General features: G+C 41.8%; 1 protein-coding gene across 2 annotated transcripts in view; it reads right to left on the reverse strand.

Moving 5' to 3' along the window:
• The window catches only part of INPP5A (inositol polyphosphate-5-phosphatase A), a 431202-nt gene that overhangs the window by 258128 nt on the left and 156041 nt on the right, over positions 1 to 17033 (reverse strand). For both annotated transcript variants that reach the window (XM_075935228.2, XM_075935231.2), the window contains exon 4: positions 12680 to 12767. In XM_075935228.2, the coding sequence (XP_075791343.2) occupies positions 12680 to 12767 (88 nt within the window). The remainder of the gene's footprint in view (positions 1 to 12679; positions 12768 to 17033) is intronic.

Here is a 17033-nt window from a genome sequence, read left to right on the forward strand (position 1 = left end):
CAAGTCTGTTGGTAGATCAAATTCCTCAGCAAGCTCACAAGCATCTACTAATGTCTTTTCAAATGTTTCATCACTCCTGCATTCCTCCAGAAACTTTGCTTTGTGTTGCAGCTGTTATATAGCAGAATATATGTGGAAGTCTTTGCCAGAAGTTTCTTACTGGTAAGATTAATTTCAAACAAAGTATCATACCACAAAATGAGTGAATCTGCAAATCTGAACTTGCAAAGGCCAGACTCAATAGTTTCAGAGTTAGAGAATGTACATGGGCACAAAGAACTTCCCAATGGTGTGATGAACTTGTGGGGGAAAAAAACCCACTCCACACATGCATTGCACCAGCTCAAAGAAACTAGCAGATCTGTTAGCATCATTGACAAACAAATTCAGTGAACATGTACGGCAAGGAATAAAAAGCACTCAAGGATTCATTTCTATTATTCTCTTTTGTACACCATTGTCTTTACCCTTCATATTACTTTTACTGTCATAGCCTTGGCTACGTAAATTCTCAATAGATAAAGACATTCCTTCAAGCTCTCATAAGAATACATTCAGTCATTAAAGCACCAAATGACTGCACTGTGGGCTTCAAATAAATAGGCAGCATGTGGCCCACAGGCCGCTTGTTGAGTAGCCCCGATTTAGACCATCAGTATCATCGAACTAACAGGTGGGAATAAAAAAAAAGAAGATCTATCATTTTTAAGTAAGTTAGCAGCTGAGTTTGGCTCTGATTGAAACATCTGACTAGACTAGACTAGAATATATTCCTGTAATATAAATTGGCGTTTAAAGCCCACTTAAGACAGGAAAAGTTACATCTCCAAAACAACCAGAGATATGTATGTTTGGCACTGCACTCAGTGAAATATGAATAGCCATAGATTGCAAACTTCAACTGAGTGAACAAGTTATTACCCACCAAACAAATTTTACCACTAACAAATAATGTTCTCCTCGGCCCATAGAATTTTAAAGATGAGTGTATTCATCCTTTATATGCTAAGGTGGGGGCAGGAAAGCAAAACTAGCTCAGTTTCGATCTTTTTCCCCATATACCTTCTTCCACATGTAAAAGTTACACTTATTCCTTTAAGTAACCCCCACAATCCTATACAATCAAGAGTTGTTCACATTATTTTGTCTCAAACAATTTTGTCTCGAATTCTTGTACCATCCCAAGTCCACTGACTCGGGTAGGATTCCAATCCTCAGCCTCACATAGAACAGCGCCATTAACATATCTGCACTAACATATGTTGGTGGATAGTGCTGCTCTGTTCTATGCCAGAGCATCTTACTGCTCCTGGGAAGCCTGGAGATATGGGAGAACACCATCCCCAATGAGTGTTACCTAGAAAAATAGCAGTAAATGGCAGTGGTGGGACATGGCCCAAGGCCGAAATTGAAATAAGAGGGTGACAAGGACAGCAAGGAAAGAAGAGGGTTCCCAGTATTGGGAAGATAGGGTCATTTGGGGCTTGCTCTGGACAAGAGTCCTAGTTCTGTCTCCTAAAAAACAGATATTTTTCTTCCTGCAATAAAATCCCATATGGAGCCCATGCTCAGAAACTACCCAGTCCTTAACACAGCCTTATAATTTTCCAGTCCCCTGATGGTTAATACAAGTAAAATTTCTCTTCTTTGAGACTAGTAATTTGTCTGCAAAATTTTTAAACAAGATTACATGCTATTGGTTCTAGAGCTTTAAGTTCTCCCATTACTACCGGCCTTCTTCAGATGTGAAAAAATCATTAATATAATTTCTAAAATATTAACGGGGTGCATTCTAGAGTGTACCATCTTAAAAATCTCTCTGACCTTCCCCAGACTTTAATGAATTGATTTACAGACTTTTTTTTCCAATTACCACAGAAGAACAAGAAATGAATCCTTTCTGAACCATCAGACCTCTCTTAGACATCACTATATTCTGCCCTAAATTTTCACTTTTAACTCATGTTTGAGGAAGATATTCTTTTAATCAGCCCTTTTGTGTGTTCTTCTAACTGCCCAATGGGGATCTGGCTTCATTCATAACGCATCCCATCTTCTTTTCTGGAAAACTTATTAGATAAGAAATTGTCAAACTCTCTGGCAAATCTTGGCATTTGTTATAAATAAATACATTCCATTTACTGGCTTTTAAACATCTGTCCACTCCACTGGTGGATTTCCTGCTTTCACACTCATATATAAAGGTGAAAACATGACTTAAATCTGTCCAGAAAAGATAGGTGAGTTTCAGAAGACTTGGAAATCCAAGTCAGATTCTAAATATTCTTCTCTAAAATCAGTCTCTTGAGGCTATGAACCCCTCTATTGTCCTTTAGAAAGTTCTTTGTGCTCTACTCCACCCTGTGACACAACCTCATCAAGTCTCCTTCCACACAGGAAAAACCCTGATCTTGTAAGGTCATGGGTAGCCAACCCACGGTTCGTGAGCCACATGCAGCTCTTCTCCCCCAAAAGTATGGCTCGCGAAGCCGCTCCTGCACGCCCCCCCTCCGCCCCCGATGACCCTGGCTCCCCTGTGCTCACTGGGGCAGCGATTCAAAATGGCGCCCAAGATGATGGCCATCGACAGAAGCCCAAAAACCCTAAACTCATTTCTTAAAGGGGCAGCCTCCTTTTTTGGGGGGAGGGGCAGCTCTTTGTATTTTTTCCACTACTGTTTCGGCTCTCTTTGTTTAATGGGTTGGCCACCCCTGTTGTAGGTCTTTGGTCATCACTCAATTTTTGTTGGACACCACTGCTGTTATTTTTTCAAAATTCTGCTGTCTAGGACAGCAGCCCCAGTACTTATACCCCAAGCTGCCCTGCTAAAACTTCAGTGCAAGAAAGACTGAAATAATCCTGGCTTTCAGAAGTACTAGTAAGAGGTCCGGCTATAGTTGATAACTCCTGAGTCACAGGGCTTGTTTTATAGATTGCTTTAGTTCACGCCACTTGATGTGTAAATTCTAACGTGCACTCAATGTGTTACACACAAACTGTCCTGTGGGGACCTGGTGCATGTGGACCCTGCTGGTATACACCACAAATTCTTTAGTGAGTATTAACAATGTCCTGTTTGAAACGGGACTACATTACTGTGCATTAGTAAACTTAGAGCAAGTGCCAGCAGGGCCCACATGGACCAGTTAATAAGAAACACTTTGATACAAATTTGAATTTATACCCTAACTGGTGTGAACTAGGGAGGATGTGGAATCTTGATCACTGGAGATATTTAAGAGCAGGTTGGATAAACATCTATCAGGGATGATCTAGACAGTGCTTGGTCTTGCTTTGGGCACAGGGGACTGGACTTGATGACCTCTCGAGGTCCCTTCCAGTTCAAGTATTCTAGGATTCTAACTAAGGCACCATTTAGATGAGCCCATAGAAACACTGGGCGGGAACTGTAAAACCCCTCATATTACCCCCAAACAGATCCTCACATCAGAAGAAAAATAAAATGGCAATGGGGGAGTTTACTCATGCCAGTCAAAACCTGAAATAAAGAGCTTTGTACTAAACTCTCACGAATTTTGAGTCTACAGTGGCTAGACTCAAAAACAGCAGTATTATGGATTGAAACAGAACAAACACAGTTATTTTATTGCTTTTGTTTTAAATATTCCTTAAACGTTATTCCACAAAACATACATGAAATAAAATCCCACGAAAAAACGTATTTATTTTATAATGAACGGATAATGGGGCGGGGATGTGAAATGGAATGATTAGCAGAAAAAAAATCCACACATTAAGTAATACTACAACAATTTCAGAAGCTATTCAGGCAGCTCCTTATGAAGCAAAAGGGTCACATTCTATACATTACTTCACATTGGTTGATCAGATTTTCAACTTGACATCTAGGCCTCTTCCTCAAACCCAGGGGATTTTGTATTCATGTCATTTACACCTGTGATTAGACTTCACATTCTTTTTTTATCTTAAATATATGATTTTGCAAAAAATGCTCACAGGAGCACTATTGTATTTATGATATACTTATGTAATATACAAATTGACTCAGATCTTCTCACTATTGAGACCCATTTACAAAACAAGCTAATGCTTTAGCTCCACCTCCTGGTGAAAATCTGTATTTGTTGCAAAAATAAACATTACTGTTAAAATTGCTTAATAGAAAAAATGGTCTCTCCGAACTAATCAGGCATTTGAATTCCCTCTATATTAAATTCAATTATGTCTCTCTTCCTAAATCATCTTTTTTATTTAACAAAACTCCAAACTGCCACAACTAATCAGCCCAGAAGAATCAGTGTGCTCCATTCATTTCTGGGAACAGGCCGATATTTTCTGAGATCCATTAATAACTATGACAGGATTTATGTACAAGATAAATTCAATTCAATTTCCTTTTTCAATTAATGGCCAATTATTTGAAACGGACTCAACTGAAAATATTACTCAAATATCATTAATCTAACAAAAATTAACTTTACAATTCTCCTGGTAATGAGGACATAATTTTAAGGTAAAATAATACACTTTATTAAATAAATGTTACCCTTCTTTATTTTTAGGACACTTCCTTGCCATTGTAATCCTCCTGTGAAATGTTAATTTTAGATCACTGTGTATAAGTGGACCACCATTAGGGTGAAGCAGCCTTCTTGCTTTCATTTTTCCCCCTCCAAAGATACCTCATGCTTTATAGCCCATTTCGGGTTTTGAAATTTTACACCTAAAATAATTGATGGGTGTGGGGGGCAGGTGAGAGAGCTGACAATATATTTTTAACGCTTTTTTTGTTCATAGTGGGGCACTGAAATGGACTTATCCTCCCTGCATTATTTATATGGCCCCCATTACTACTGTATGGGTATGTCTACACTACAGCGTTATTTCAAAATAACACATCTAGACACAAAATGCATGTCAAAATAGTGTGTCCACGCTGATAGGACACTGAATTGCATTTAAAGCCGGCTGGAAATGGTTCTGGCAAGGCATCAGGTCAGGAGTTACTTTGTGTGGCTGTTGCCTGAGGCTATCTGAGACCTGTGCTTAAAGGGACGCTCCTAGACAGCCGTTTCTAAGGTTTCCCTGCTTGCTTGTCTACCTCGCTGATGGACAGCAAAGCAGTTTTTTCTCTGCATGCTCTGGTTGCCCTCACTGAGCTCATCACAGCACTCTGCAGAATGGAGCTGGAGCCGCCCCTGGGCACTCTGGTGCTTCTCCTGGACATGTTGCTGTGAGCCTGGCAGCACGTTCTGCAGGCAATAACAGTCTCCCTGGTGTGCCCCACTGGGGGCTTGTGCCTCATTCCTCACTCACATCCTTCCACTTACCCCTCCTAACTCCCCTTCCTGCGGTACAATAAAAGAAATGTGTTCATTACAACAAAGCCTCTTTATTGAACAAAACTGTGGGGGAGGGGGATGAAACTGGAAAGAAGGTTGGAGAGGGGAGGAGGGAGGATTGGAGAGGGAAACCTGGGAGGAGGGAGCTGGCAGGGGAAGGCAAAGGAAGGAAGGGGGAGGAGAAACTCAGAGCTCAGGGTTGGGGGAGGGGGGTCTCGCCGGCCCAACCGTCTCCCAACACCACGGGTGCGGGGGCCTCGGCGTCCCTGGGGGTGTGGTGAGGGTGGGGAGAAAGAAGCGGAGAGGGCGAGAAGGAGTGGGAGGAGGAGCAATAGCTGGGGAGGCAACAGGAGCTGGAGCAGCAGGAAGCAGCAAGCTCTGCCCCAGGGTCGATGACCACCTGGGGGCATGGACCGTCCTGCACCCCAGGATGCAGTCCACGGCATCAAAATAGGGATAGGGGTCTGGGTCTGCCGCTGGTTGGGAGCTGCCCCCTGTGGCCCTGGCATAGGCCTGCCATAGCTCCTTTATTTTCATGCGAACCTGCTCCTGGGTTCACATGTGGCCTTTGGTAGCCAGGCTGGCAGCCATCCGCCTGTAGACGGTTGCGTTCCTCCATTTAGTGCAGAGATCATGGACATTGGAGGCCTCCCACCAAACGTGAATTAGGTCCTTGATCTCCGCACTGGACCAGGCAGGCACCCGCCTTTTCTGGCCCCTGGCAGGCACTTGGGAGCTTCCAGACTGGTCCTGGGGAGCAGTGGAGGGCTGGCTGGCACTGGCTGCCTGGCTCATGCTGGGGCCACTGGGTCAGGTGCAGTGACTGGGCTGGCAGGCTTGGAGCTGGCACAGGCACTGTGGCCAGAGTCTACCCCTTTAAGGGCTCCAGAGAGGGGGAGAGGGAGAGGAGTTTTCTTGGTTGTGCCCAAAGTAGCCACCAGGGCACCCTGGGAAGGGCTGGAGGCCCCCTATTTCGAAATAAGTGACTACACAATGCTTATTTTGAAATAGCAATTTCGAAATTGGTAAACCTCATTCCACAAGGAATAGCACCAATTTCGAAATAAGCCCACCACTATTTCGATTTAATTTCGAAATAGCGGTTTGGCTATGTAGACGCTGGTAAAGTTTTTTCGAAATAATGGCTGTCATTTCGAAATAACTTTGCTGTGTAGACATACCCTATATAAGTATCCCATAGGCTTTAATGTATATTGTATATCCTAACAACTGTGTGGATAAGGAAACATTTCCATTTTACAGGGAGGGAAATAAGAAGTAGAAGGACTAAATGCCCACAGTCAGAGAGAAAGTCTGTGGTACAACAGGGATCTGAACCTGCTCTACCAAATCACAGGCTAGCACATTAATCATTGGACAATCTTTACTTAGCATTGTCAGTGACCTGGGAGTCTGGAGACCTTGATGTGCCTCCTGAGTCTGCCACTGGTTTGCTGATGACCTAGGGGAAAGTCACAACTTTTTGGCTCAGTTTCCCCATCTGTAAAATGGAAACAGTGAAAACTATGTAAGAAACCAACCTTACTAGTGTAGATAAATAGTATTATAATGCTTTATAGAAACTTTGTATTAGTATTAGGGACGTTAGCAAGTCGCTGACTATTTGGCTACCCAATAAGCATAAGCTTATCAGGTAGCCGAGCGGAGAATCAACTACTCACTTTTCCCACCCCTTGCTGCTTCTCTATGCCAGAGCAGCCTCTGTCCGCGGCGCCCAGGACACCCTCTTTTGAAGCAAACTCGGAGTTAAAAGTGAACACCCTCTTTGAAGATGAATGTGGCAGCAATGGGGAGAACATGCAGAAGAAGGAGCCACAGAGCCAATTAAGAACTGACAATGAAAGTGCATAGACTTACATGAGAGGAAAGCTCCTATAAAATGTGGGGCATCCCTGGGTCTCTTCAACATCAGAGCATCAGTCTCGACCAACAGAAGCCCAGCTCTTCATTTCCCCTCCCCCCATCTAACTCACTTGGCTAGTGAGTTGAGGGAAGCAACAAATTTGACCATGGATGTTGCTGAACCAAAGAGTCTCAGCGTGCGGCCAATTACCACTGAGGAGCCCTGTTCTCAGGATCCCTGGCCTGGCCAGCAGCAGATGCACTGACAGTGGCCGGGAAGCCCTGGTCCAGGATCCTCAGCCCCACCATCAACAGTGGGGTGGTGGCAGCTAGGGATGCCTGACCCCAGGGATCCCCACCTGTGCTGGCAGTAAAGGGGCCAGTGGTGGCTGGGAAGCCCCATCCTGGAAATCCCTGGCAAACTGGCAGCAGCTGGGGAGTCCCAGCCCCAGGGATGTCCAGCTGAGTCAGCAGGAGCAGGACAATCAGTGGCTTCGGATCCCCAGTCCAGGGATCCCCGGTCCAGGGATCCCCGGCTGTGCAAGCAGCAACGGGACTGGCGACGGCTGGGCTGGCAGCAGTAGGGCCAGAAAGGGAGTTAGAGGGTTCCTGAAAGCCACAGTTCCTGGCATGTGCTGAGAAAAGGAGAGGGCAGCATGCAGGCTGTTTTTCCCTCTAGATCCCTGGACTCTGAAGGGAACAGAGGCAGGCATATAAACCAGGCAGACCCCATAGCTGGACTCTGGGGGGGAGGGGAGTGCAGCTATCTGGGCTGGTGTGCCCCATGGCTGGTCTCTGGGAGCAAGGAGTTTTAGATGAATTAGTTGGGAGGGCATAGCTAGGCTGTGGGGGGATAGGCCACCTGGCTATGCTCTGCAGGAAGAGAAGGGGGGAGCGAACAGGAACTGGGTTGTCATAGGGATTTCTTTAACTCTTTACTCCTGAGGGAATTTGTGTGTGTATTTGTATTGTTAGACATATTTGCTAACCGATATTTTGAAATAAATTACCAAAATAATTGAAACTGGCATGATTATGCAGTGTTATTTTGAAAAAAAATGCAGAATTTTAAAATATTGCATGCAGAATTTTTAACTTTTTTTTGGCACAGAAGTAATATCTCTTTTTCTGAGATGGGGCTACCAGCACTACATACAATATTCTAGGTGTAGGTGGTCTGTAGATTTGTTTTGCAACATTATGTTTTTCTCTATAATTAATTACCTGTCATTTCCTAATAGTTCCTAGCTTTCTGTTAGCTTTTTGCCATTGATTGCTCATTGAGCAGATGTTTTCAGAGAGCCATCCATAATGACTCCATGAGTTCTTTCTTGAGTGGTAGCAGCTAATTTAGTTCGCATCATGTTGGATGTATTATTAGGATTATATTCCCCAAATGTGCATTATTTTGTATTGATAACACTGACATTCACCTGCTATTGTGTCACACAGTCACCTAGTTTTGTAAACTCTCTTTGCAACTCTTCACAGCAGCGTTGGATTTATCTACTTTAAATAATTTTGTATTATCTGGAAGCTTTATCATCTCACTGTTTATCCTTTTTCCAGATCTTATATAAATATGATGAACAGCACTGGTTCCAGTACAGATCCTTGGGGGAAGCACCACCATTTACATCTCTCCACTGTGAATACTGTGATTTACAGGGTTTTTGATTGTGTATTGAAGATTCATCTTGTCCCTGATAAGAGTTGATTTGAGTTTTAAATGGTCCATTAACGGGCTGGTCTTACCTTTTTTAAAAAAATTATATATTATATAACTAGTGTATTTTGAAAGGTATTTGATTTATTGCATAGTTATCCAATAATCATCAATTAAGCTATATTATCTATTAAAAATTGGCCTTTTAAATATATGCTGTACTCAATAGTAAATCTCTATCCCAAATATGAAGCCCCTTCCAGGATACAGCCAGAACCCTCACAGACAGATACACCCTCTCAAAATACACTTACAGAAATTCAAGGCTTTGTGAGGTTTGTCATGTTCTATATGCAAAACTGTCAAGACTTTGTAAGGGTTTGTCTCTACTGGGAGAAAAGACACTTTTCCAAATTTCTCCCACAATATTAAATCCTCATGCTCGTATGGTTTCTGTATTTAGGGCTTTGGAGGGGGGGGGGGGGGGAGGAGTTATCAGTCTGTTCATTTTTAGTAAAAAAACCTTTTCTGATTTACATACTAAAAACAAAAAAACCTTAAAGTCAGAGGAAAGTTAATACAGATACACAGATCAATGAGCAACACCAGCCCTCTAGGCAGCCACCCAGGAGGCTTACATTCTGAATTCGTGGCTGCAGACTATTTGCTCACATTCCTCTGACTTTTGAACAAGGAGTGTGTTGCTAGACTGATGGTTTGTACTGGGCTTTCCTGTGTATACTAGAAATATGGCTGGGCATTTTGTAGCTACCATGGCACAAATATTCAAAATCTATGTAGGAGCAAGGAAAGAATGGGAGAGTCATGAGTGTTGCCTTTAATTATAATTTTTTAATTTACTCATGCCTACTAAACTTGCTTAGGCTGAGCAAAGAAAGCAATGGTCACAGAAATGAGGGAGTTGCTTGGTTAAATGCAAAAAGAAATCACGGGGCCTTGTTTAAATCAACTATCAATTATTCCACATGCCACCAAACACCCATACAAGCTACACTTTGGTAGACCAGCAATTAGCCTGGTGCACACTAAACATGTCATGTTTCTCCATTATTGTACTGTCTCAAGGAAATTATGGGCCAAATTCTGCCCTAATGAAATACATACAGGTGTCACTGCAGTCACGTTGCCATGATCTGAGGCATTTCAAGTCAGAACTGATTAAACAGTCATGACTATTAGTTGGTATTTAGCCAAATATAAAAATGGAACCAATGGTTGTCACCCACAAATTTAATTCATAACTGTGGTGAACTCTTAATCATAGAATCATAGAATACTAGGACTGGAAGGGACCTTGAGAGGTCATCAAGTCCAGTCCCCTGCCCTCATGGCAGGACCAAGTACTGTCTAGACCATCCCTATATGAATTCTGTCATATTTCCAAGGCTGACGTGCATTAGCCCTAAAGTAATAGCTGTTGTTCTATCTTGGGCCCAGAAATCAATCTTCAATTCATTTTTAAAATTTTAAATAACTTTTCATTTTGAAATCAGATATGGTGGGGGGGGGGGGTATTTTATTTATTTATTTAAAAATATTTTTACCCCACCTCTTTATTTAAAATATTCAAGTCAGCTTACAAAATTTTAAAACACAATATAAAATATAAAGTAGACTATATAAAACATATATATAATATATATTTATAAAAATATTATATACACACACACACACACACACACACACACACACACACAATATAAATAGATTATACTTATAACAAATAAAATATATAAAAAAATAGAATAAAAAAATCCAAGAGGGGGCATAAAACCTATTATGTAGATTTAAATAGTGTCTCATGAGGAGATTTTAGCTATGGGTCCTAAGAGGGTTTGAAAAGCTGCACAGACAAGTGATCTTTGCCAAATGATATCTCTCACCTCTGACCCTTTTCTTATTCTTGGGGGGTTGCTTGCTGCAGAAAGCAAACAGGAGATAAATATCCACTTGTTAGCTTCAGAACCAGTAGATGTGTTTATCAAATTCCGTCAAGCTGAATAGTGGCCCTGCAACTGTAGGGAATTATTCTAAAATGTATTAAATTTTGATCTGAAATCACAAGCTGATATTGATACCTACTGCAGGAAGTGTATTTAAATGGGAAACCTAACCATCTGCAGTACACAACTGCAGATGGCACAAGCACTGGTCTTAGACTGTTTGGGTTTGAGACGGACAATTGTGATGGTGTGGTAAACAACGAATTCTTGCCTCTTCTTGAATATCACTCTTAGTGCATTATCCTCTCTAAATAGTAATAATGAAACATAGCCAATATCCTTTAAATAAAGCCACATTCCTTATAACAGCAAAGAGAGAGCTGTATTTTGAGGGTCCATATTACCCGAAGGTGTTTTGTCAAAGCCTTGAATAAGTGCTCTGAGGCAGCTAAGCTATTCAACCGTTGGCAGCAAAATGAGGATTAGCTCTGCAAAAACCAAACCAAGGAAAGTCCCATAGAGGCTACACTGCCAAAACTGAAGGGAAAAAGATACTAGAACAGAGATATAAAATTAGTAAAACTGTGAATACTTGGACTTTCATAGTTCTAAAGAAAATATAATTTTCACAACATATTTGTTGAACTTCTACTCTTTAAACACACACACACACACACACACACACACACACACACGTGTGTGTGTGTGTCTATGTAATATATATAGCTACAAGTATATTATACATACACACAATTATTAGGGATTACATTTGTTGCCAACTCTGTGCCTTACAAGGAATGGAAAATAACCACACAAGTTAAAGACCTTTGCGATCAGAAACAAAACTAATGAGGAATTGGGGAGATGAATAACATCCTGAAAGTACTTCCAAGCCACACTGAAGATAAGAATAAAACTTTACCCTAAATGGACACAAGTTACTAGTTAAAATCCTGTTTGAAAAATCTATCGAGTGCAGAAAGTACATGAATTCAAAGACTAAACACTCAGGACTAAAGTCCCTGTCCATTAAAATTGTGACGATTAAAAATATATCTTTGATTTGTGATACTAGTCTTTAAAATTATGTACAAGATTCCTTGATACAAAAAGCCAATTAGTGGTCTGTAATAAGAGACAAGATAAAGAAACCTGCAATAAAGGTGAATTTCTCTCTCTCTCTCTCTCTCCCTCCTCCCCCGCCCTCCCGCCGTTTCCCATTCTGGGTATTTAAGCTGTTGTGTAGTAAGGGCAGGAGATATCAGGGGGAGTTTTTGTTTTGTTTTTGTTATTTGTTTTGGTCTCTTAAGACTAAAGATCATGTAAAGCAATCTCACAAGTTTCCCTCTAATCCTTTGTCTAAAACTAACACAATAAGTATACGTTACATCCGTCTAAAATTCACATCATATTTACATAGACTTGTACTTCACATAGTTTCAGTAAGCATTTGGGACTAGTTTCTCCTAATCACCAAGACACTTTGCTATTTACACGTAATGACAGAATGACAACTCTCCTCTCCTCCCTAATGTCCATCACTAAGTACAGTAATGTTGTCAAGTGTCAGTCACACAACATAATGGTACCGACCCACATTTCCCTTGAATGGAGGTATAATGATCCAACAATGACCAGCACAAACACAAAAAATAAAGAACCTCATCTTTCACAAACTCTACTATTATAACGTTTTAACAGATACCATTCTATATAAACAATCAACCTGAGCATCTACTCACACACAGTACATTTAGAAAAGATGTAATCCCCATCCTCACAATGGATGCCAAAGCCAATTTGTACATCAGTTAGGATAAAACAATTTCAAGGTCAAACATAAGTGAAGTGAGGAAATTTACCGTAAAATGTTCTTGTGACTTGTAGTTCTCATCTAAGTACACCCGAGCTCTGTTATAGTCTTTCATTGCATCACTCGATAACAATTCTCTGAAAGACATAAGTGAAAGACTATTAATATGAAAGGACATGCAAATCTGCTCTAGGGCTTGGGCTGTCAGCCTTTGCCCAGGAGGATCACACTTGCATGAATTCTTGTTTTTTTGTCCACAGTGTGTCCATGACTTTTACTAAAAACAAAATGACAAAATCTTATCCTTATTTATGAGTAATGGCATACATGGCTTTGCCCATCTACCAGCTTCCCAGGAGCAGACTTTTGGAAGCTATACCAGGGCATGTTCTTTTGACAGACAAAATGATAGCCATCTTAGGACAAATTACAGAGGGTCTGAGCTCAGAAGCATTGTGTCGGCATGCAGCAGCCTTGTGACCCAGTAACAAACCATAACCCACCTTCTTGCTTACCCAGACAGCAGTCAGAAAGAGGGAGTCATACATACAAACAGTAGTAGAATAGATAGCCCCTTGTCCTCTATGACAATCAGGAGAACACATGTTATTGGAGCATGACTGAGATTAAGATAGGGAGAGAGAAAGTCTCTTCCTCCTCTGTTTTTTTTTTCTTTCCCCCCCTCTTTGTTCTAATTCTGCCCTTTAGGCTAGAATTGGCTCTATATAAGCAGTGGGCCTCTCCAGAATTTTGTAAGTGGTTAAGGACTGCACTCTTCCATAATATTAAATGGAAAAGGGTGAGGTTTAGGATGGAGGTTGGGTGCAGAAGGAAGTAGGAGTAGAGGACTGAGGTGCAGAAGGGGGAGTGAGATCTGGGAAGGAGTTTGGGTGAAGGAGGGGACTGTGAACCTGGGATAGAAGGGGATGCAGGGGTTGTGGTTGGAACCTAGAGCAGGAGGGCGGTTGTAACCTGGAGTGGGAGATTGAGGTGCATGGTATGGAAGAGGGTATATGTTCAGGATGGAGGGTAGAGTGTTTGGGTTCATGAGGTAAGGATGTAGGAGGGGGACAGAGGTTTGGAGGTAGGGAGGGGCTGGGATGTCAAAGGTAGGCTCTAGCCAGGAGATACTTATCTGGGCGACTCCCTGCCAGCAGCCCAGCAGGTTCCCTGCCTTCCATGCCCCTGCAGCTGAATGAGGGGCCATGTGCATCTGTGAACAGCTGTAACCCTGAGATGAGAGGGGAGGGATACTTTGTGCGCTGTCTGTCTTTCAAATAGACAGCTCCTATTGGCCGGATATGAGAGCTGAAAGACTGTTGGGGATGGGGCACCCCCTGAACCAGGCTCACAACTGTTCACAGAAAACAGGGCCTTCCTTGTAGCTGGCTTTTCTGAGTGCTGGGCAGGGGATGGAGCAGGCAGGGAGCTTGACAGATTCCTCCTGCATCCATCACCCCCCCTCCCCACCGGATCCAGCAGCTTGGTGAGTCAGATCCAGCCCATGGGCTGTATTTGGCCCGGTCCTGGTTTATATTATTTAACCCAGTCTATAACAGTGCATAGGATTTACTCTGGCCTAAGACTGAAGTATTTTTTTGAGAGAATGGGGTGAGGGAAATGTTCACCCCTGGAAATTAATAGTAACAATTTTGCATTTTGACGATTTACAACAAAGTTTGCTCATACCCCATTATACTTAGGGTTGCCATCTGTCCGGTTTTCACCCGGACAGTCTAGTATTTGCGGGCTTTGTCCCATAAAAAAAAATCAGGAAATACCGGACATTGTATATGTCCGGTATTTCCCGTTCCCCTGGGACAGACGCCTGGAGGGAACAATTTTCCCCTGCCAGGAGAAGGGGAAGGGGGGGGGGCAGCAGGAGGCACGTGTCGGGTGCCACTCTAGGGGGGCGCTGGGCTGAGCTGGGAGCGGAATGCACACTGCTCTGACCCACATGACCAGCAGAGACTGGGAGCTGGCCACGTGATGCCTCCTTCTACATACTGCAAGCCAAGACCACCAGGCCGGGCAGCAGAAGCAGCCACTTTAAAAGTCAGATTGTTCCTCCATGCCTGGCTCTGCAGGGGGGAGGAGGGAGATTTGATTGGGGCGGAGGTTTCTGACTCTGGGGATGCCTGCCTCAAGGGGAAGGGGGAGTGCACTGGGATGGGAGGGGACGCTAGGTGGGGGGCTGGGTGTGAGGCAGGAATGAGTACATTGTGATGAGGGGATGCTAGTGGGGCCTGGCTCTGAGGCACAGGTGAGTGCATTGGGATGGGAGGATGCTAGGGGGAGCCTGGGTCTGAGGCAGGGATGAGTGCATTGGGATGGGGGGACTCCAGGACAGCCTGGATCAGGGGGAGGGAGGGTGTTTGTGTGGCCCCAAACTGGAGGGAGTGGTGCAACTTTTGCTTAACAGCTTTCTTTTACTAAACAACTTTGCCCCCCCCACCGACAGAATTTTTTTCCGGTAGTTTTTGTTGTTGTTGTTGTTTTACCGGGGGAGGGGAGGGCAAGCGTTTGGTAATTTTTGTTAAAAAATCTGGCAACCCTAATTATACTTATTATTTCAAAGCCCTTGAAACATATAATTGGCACCTCTATGAAAAAGAAGAAAAAAATTATTAATAATGCGGCAAATAAATTCACTTTTATTAAGAAATAATAATGGCCTTTTTGTTTAAAATGAACTTAAAGGTCCACTAAATCAACTAATGAACAAAATCAGTAGAGGGCACTGTTTGACTACTTTCCCTCAAATTATTTCCAAGTTCTGAAGGCTGTGGAGGATTAACTTAAAAAATCTTATGTTGATATAACCTGAATATTTATATCAGCAATGTCAATTAAGGTTTATTAGCAAATAAAATATTTGAACAAGGAGGTGTCAGGACATAATTTTCTTTCTGAAAATAACTCATTATGTCTACATTTCATTAACAGTGACATTGTTTTTATTTAAATGAAAAATGCTTAACATTAAATTAGATGCTGCACCTCTTCCATTTTTTAAAAGTAACTGGGTTTCATCATGTTGAAAAGTCACCATGCAAGACTGTATTAGCTAACAAAACAGAAAAATCAAAAAATTGCAAACAAAGGTACTCAGTTAAATTACTCAACTATTCAAGATTTTAAGTATTTGAATGCTATACATTTAGAGACATAAAAGCTCAGCCAAAGGACAGTAATACTGTATTGTTCCTCTTTGACTCAGAATTCTTTTGTCGGTTTGTCTCATCTGACACTATATCATTACATACAAAATTGAATGTCAAATAGAATAAAAATAACCAAAGTTAACCTTATTACTATTGTATGCTGCCTTTAATCCCTTCAAATGGAGCTGACATCAATACTGCTAGGTTTCTGCAATCATTTAGCCCAGAAAAATTCCTGCTCTAAAATCCTTTATTTTTGAATAGGGAGTGCTGACTAAGTTACTTGATTTGTAGGCCTGCTTTTTTAAAATACCAATATATTCATAATGTCTTTTCATAGTATATTATCTAATTTATAGGAAAACTTCTAAAGGAAATTCAACAACTACTACTGAAGGTTAAGAGGTTAGCATGGCTTATGGGCTTGAGATACTACCTCAGTCTAAATGTGATTATGGAATTAATGCTTGTTATGAGATATGTTTCTACTGAACATATTAGATTGTTGAATACAGTATGAAAGAACAAAGTGAAATCTCGTGTTCTTAATTGCTCAGTAAATTGAGTATCTTAACATTTCAGCTTCCAATATTTTCACTGTTTTTAATAATTATTTATGCTTTATTTTTTCTTCCTTTACACTTCTTCCATCTCATTTTCTATTTCCTTCACATCAGGATTCCATCCTACCAGCATTTTATCACAAGCAGTTTGGATTTGTTTTTTTACCAACTATGAAATAGCAGCTTAAGGAAATACATTAAGTAGTTAGCATTTTGAAAACATTTCTCAAACAACAGAATTGTTTAATTATTAGTGCTTGCTTGCCAATGGCTGAAGATAACTAAATAACCTTACTGTCACATGACTCCCTGTCCTTTAGTACTCCCTGTTGACAACTCAGCACTGCACTATTTTTCCTTGGATTTTTGATAAGGACCTCAAACTCCTTATTTCAGTAACACCCATTGTCAGGTTCACGTATTAACACACAAACAAGGCATCCAAGTCCAATGAAAGCATTGTCCGAGTCCAAACATTGTCAGAAGTCATAAACAGGGGGCCTTCTTTCACTACCAAGGCTCCTTTTCCAGGATCACCTTCAACAATGGTCTCACCATGTCTGTACTAAAAATAATTAAACAAATGTGGCCCCTCATGGACAAGCACCACCTCCCAGGGCTTTCTTCCTTGAGGCCTCTTTACTCCAGCAGGTTTCCACCAATCCCACATCCTCCT

This window comes from Pelodiscus sinensis, chromosome 8 (assembly GCF_052426305.1).
Source record: "Pelodiscus sinensis isolate ZL-2025 chromosome 8, ASM5242630v1, whole genome shotgun sequence".
Lineage (NCBI taxonomy): Eukaryota > Metazoa > Chordata > Testudines > Trionychidae > Pelodiscus > Pelodiscus sinensis.